Here is a 4,277-nt window from a genome sequence, read left to right on the forward strand (position 1 = left end):
TAGAGGGCAGTGTCACTGGCCCTCATATGTGGGATCCGAACCGGGGTCCTCTGGCGTCCCAAGCCAGTTCTTAACCATCGCGCCACTCGGCTGGCCCTATGCAATTCTTTTTTAAGTTAATAATAATACATATTGTTGCCCCTTTAAAATGCTCTCCTAAGTATGTAAGTAAAACTTAAAGAACAGCCTAGGTATTCTTAGTTTTGCTTTTTAATTGTATGAATGCCAAAAAAATATCTTCATTTTTTTAAAAAACATATATATTTAGTATGTTTAACTTTAGCTCTGTGTTTGAGATAGTTAACTCTGTAGTCAAAACCTGTGGCTCTTATGGATTTTTCTCCTTTTTAAATGGCTGTGAGGCAAATGTAACAATTCATTAGGATATCAATTTCTATCTCTTATTCTTTAGACTCAAGTGGGTGAGTTCCTGGGAGATAATGATAAATTTAACAAAGAAGTCATGTATGCGTATGTGGACCAGCACGACTTTTCAGGAAAGGACTTTGTTTCAGCTCTTCGTATGTTTCTGGAAGGATTTCGTCTTCCAGGGGAAGCTCAAAAAATTGATCGATTGATGGAAAAATTCGCTGCAAGATACCTAGAATGCAACCAGGGGTAAGCAAGATTCAAATTCAGGAACTTACTGGTTGCCAGCTATATCCAGGATACTGTGCTAGGGAGCATCGGGAGATTCATAACCCTCTGCCCCAAGGGAACTTGATTGTCTGCACTCTGAAAGTGATAAGACAGTTACATTAAAAAATTGTAGTATGAGATAGAATATAAATCCTGAAAAAGAAAATGAGAAGTGCTTTGGGGTTTGAGGTGACTTATTTAAATGAAACTGTAAAACAATAAGTTTATAACATGGTACATTTACTTTTCCAGACAAACCCTTTTTGCTAGTGCAGATACTGCGTATGTTTTGGCTTACTCAATTATCATGCTGACCACAGACCTTCACAGTCCACAGGTATGTTTCCTTCCAAGCGAGTTTTATAATAGTGCAAATTGAGTGAGTTCTTTGGAATTCAACTTCAGATGAAATTACTAGCTTTCTTTTATATTTTTTTAGTGCCATGACACAAGATGAGTTTTTAAAGTTATAATATGTTAAAAAATAATAAATTAACATTTGAAAACTTTCATGGTAATATTTTCAGATTTTTGTAAGAAAAGTGCTTCTCCCACCCTTTCTGACACACTAGAAAGACCTGTTTTTGGAGTAATCTGATCTAAATAAACGTTTGTATCCCAGTTACAGTCTCTGGACAGCCTGGTTTCTGCATAGCTATTTTTGCAAACTTCTGATGACTTCATTATTATTCTGTGTACCTTCTTGTAAATTTACAGGAGTCTTATCTTTAGAAAAGTTGGCTTTAATACTTTATAAAAGGTGGTAGAAATGTATTTAATTAAATAAATGTATCTTCAGAGACATCATAAGGCTTTTGGGTTTTGTGCATCTGGGTTTGGGAGATAAAACTGTAAGCGTTTTGGCGGTGCTAGTTCCCAGCTGTGGTGATGGGGCCACCTACTGTCCTGTAGACTGCAGACTTGTGCTCAGAGATGGATCAGGGGGTGCAGTAGGGCGTTCCAGCTCACTGCACTCTTCAGACAAAACAGCCCAAGGGTACTTCTCCCAGATTGCCTCATATTCAGTTGCCACAGTGAGTCAGAGAGATTATTACCTGATTTTAAGTAAATTTCAGCTGTTTTTATCCTGCATCCACTGTTATATAAAATCAGCTTTTAAATCATTAGCAACACATTTATGTTCTTCTGAACTCAGATTTGCATCTTTTTGATACGTATTTTTAATTGTCATGGTCTTTTTAAATAAGACTCTGACTAGAGCTCTTAAACCTTGGGCAAAAACAAATAATTTCATTTTCAGTTCTTCTTTTCTTATTACAATTTATTCATGTGCACATCAGAGCAGGTGAATCAGTCCAGGCCAGGATGGCACATTCCTATGTTGCCGTCGTTCTCTGTGACTTTTAATTTTAAAATATGTTTTTTTGAGTGTTTTCCACTTCCTCTCCTCAAAGTATTTGTAAATCCTCTTATATATGAGTATTTAAATTAAAATATGAGTGACTTTTTAATGTTAATTTTTAAATTAACCTTCTAGGTTAAAAATAAAATGACAAAGGAGCAGTACATTAAGATGAATAGAGGTATCAATGACAGTAAAGACCTTCCTGAAGAGTATCTATCGGCCATCTATAATGAAATAGCTGGAAAAAAGATATCAATGAAAGAAACAAAAGAACTAACGATCCCTACAAAATCAAGTAAACAAAGTAAGTATCCAAATCAATTGAATCCTGATTGTTCAGGAGGAAAAATATGAGTTCTTAAGTTCTTTTGGCTTAGAGTATTAGTTATTTCATGAGAAGTATTTTAATAGAGTTTGTTGTTGTTGTTTTCCCCCACATGCCGAAGAAAGATAGCTCTGACCAATGATTAATGGAAAATGCTACTTAAATATGCATGGGTTAGTGTGCGTTTAATTCATACTTGTCCTGTTAGCAGTTAATCTCAGCATGGATTTGGAGGTTAGAGAGATTGGTCAGGCAACCCAGATAAATTGTCAGACTTTAACCTCAGTCTTTTTTCCTGCCTCCTTATCATTTGCAAGCATCATATTTACATTTCTACACCTATTATTAACGTATAACTGAAGCTGGAAGTAGGAGTGATTTAAGGAGCTGGGGAGGGTTAGGATTGCATGAGAGCTTGAGGAGTTGAAGTCAGTACTGCAGACGCACCACAGCTCCACTGACGTAGCTTCCCTACATGTAGCCAGCGTGAGGAGCCAGCGTGGGCCTGGCTCCATCTAGACGTTCTACACCTGTAGGCAGTGGGAATTAAATTAAGGCTCAAATCTGACTACAGGAATGACGTGAACGCCGTGGCTTAAGAATAAAACAGTAATATGAAAAGAGGACTCCTGCCTTCCTTAGCACTTCTACTTGGAAATGAAATCTCAGGCTTTACCTGACAGAACAAATTATAGTAGCAAAATTATATGGGCAGGAGAGAAGCAAAAAGGCCTATGTGATGTATGTATTTCTACAAGTTGATGAGCATTATAAGATGAGAGTCGGGCTAGGGAGATGATATTAAAAGGAAGAGTGGAGCACAACTAGCCTTATCTTTTGGAAAAATATAGGGAATGATCCTAAGGAATTTTTGTAAGTTCTCGCTTATTTTATAGATTAGGAATCAAGTCCAGAGGTTGGGAAACAGAATCTGTGAGCTGAGTGTAGTGTAAAAACTTGTATTAAATCTCTACACCTAAAACCCAAAGAGTGGCAAAGCCAGATCTTGAACTTGGCATCCTTGGCTCTTATTTCAGTCCAGTACCAATCAGCAGTTTACTTGGTCGTGTTATTTTCAGTTCTTCTGCTTATACCATTAGGTATATTGATCAAGACTTCATTTTCACATCTGAGTAGATACAAGTGACCTGATTCAGTGTTTTTTCTCATACCCATATTATAACATCTTCATATTCTACTTTCTTTGGCCGATTTTGTATAGTGTGGTAGGAAATCAAGGAGCAATGGGATATGGGCAGGAGAGGGTGGTGTGCTGAAATAGTAAGGTCATCCTGGAGGGTCAGGGCCACTGTTCTCCTGGTAGCTCAGGAGACGCCATTCAAGCATGCGTCGTTCTCAGATGCCTTTCCTCATAACATCTCTTCTGTCCTGTATTTCTGTTTCCCCTAACACTTTCATTGTGACAGATTTGTACCTACTCTCTTTCCTTTGCAAAGGTTTTCCCCTTATCCCTGACTCCTAGTTCAGGATTTTGGTTTTCATTTTTGAGGTGAAAGTCATGTAACACAAAATGAATCATTTTGAAGTGAACAATTCAGTGGCATTGGCACATTCACAATGTTGTGCAACCACCACCACTGTCTAATTCCAAAACATTTTCATCATCTGCAAAGAAAACCCTGTATCCATTAAACAGTTATTCCACGTCCGTGTCCCCCCCGCCTCCCCAACCCCCCCAGCTATCCCAGTCTGCCTTCTGTTTCTGTGGATTTACCTCCTCTGGATATTTCATGCAAATGGAGTCATACATTATGTGACCGTTTGTGTCTGGCTTCCTAAGACTGTTTTTAACTAATGTTAATTGGTGATTATTTTATAATAAAATATCAAAATAGCATTTTTATTTACTTATTTATTTTTTATTGGGGAATTGGGGATGGCAACAGCGCTGGGGAATTGGGGGAAGGGGAACAGACAAGTTGCTGT

The 4,277-nt window shown here is 37.7% G+C and overlaps 1 protein-coding gene across 1 annotated transcript in view; it reads left to right on the forward strand.

Moving 5' to 3' along the window:
* The window catches only part of ARFGEF1 (ARF guanine nucleotide exchange factor 1), a 111,625-nt gene that overhangs the window by 65,990 nt on the left and 41,358 nt on the right, over positions 1-4,277 (forward strand). Inside the window, exons 16-19 of the mRNA XM_019630307.1 lie at positions 413-618; positions 892-976; positions 2,138-2,339; positions 2,539-2,564. Of these exons, the coding sequence (XP_019485852.1) occupies positions 413-618; positions 892-976; positions 2,138-2,339; positions 2,539-2,564 (519 nt within the window). The remainder of the gene's footprint in view (positions 1-412; positions 619-891; positions 977-2,137; positions 2,340-2,538; positions 2,565-4,277) is intronic.

This window comes from Hipposideros armiger, unplaced genomic scaffold (assembly GCF_001890085.2).
Source record: "Hipposideros armiger isolate ML-2016 unplaced genomic scaffold, ASM189008v1 scaffold_900, whole genome shotgun sequence".
NCBI classification, from domain to species: Eukaryota; Metazoa; Chordata; class Mammalia; order Chiroptera; family Hipposideridae; genus Hipposideros; species Hipposideros armiger.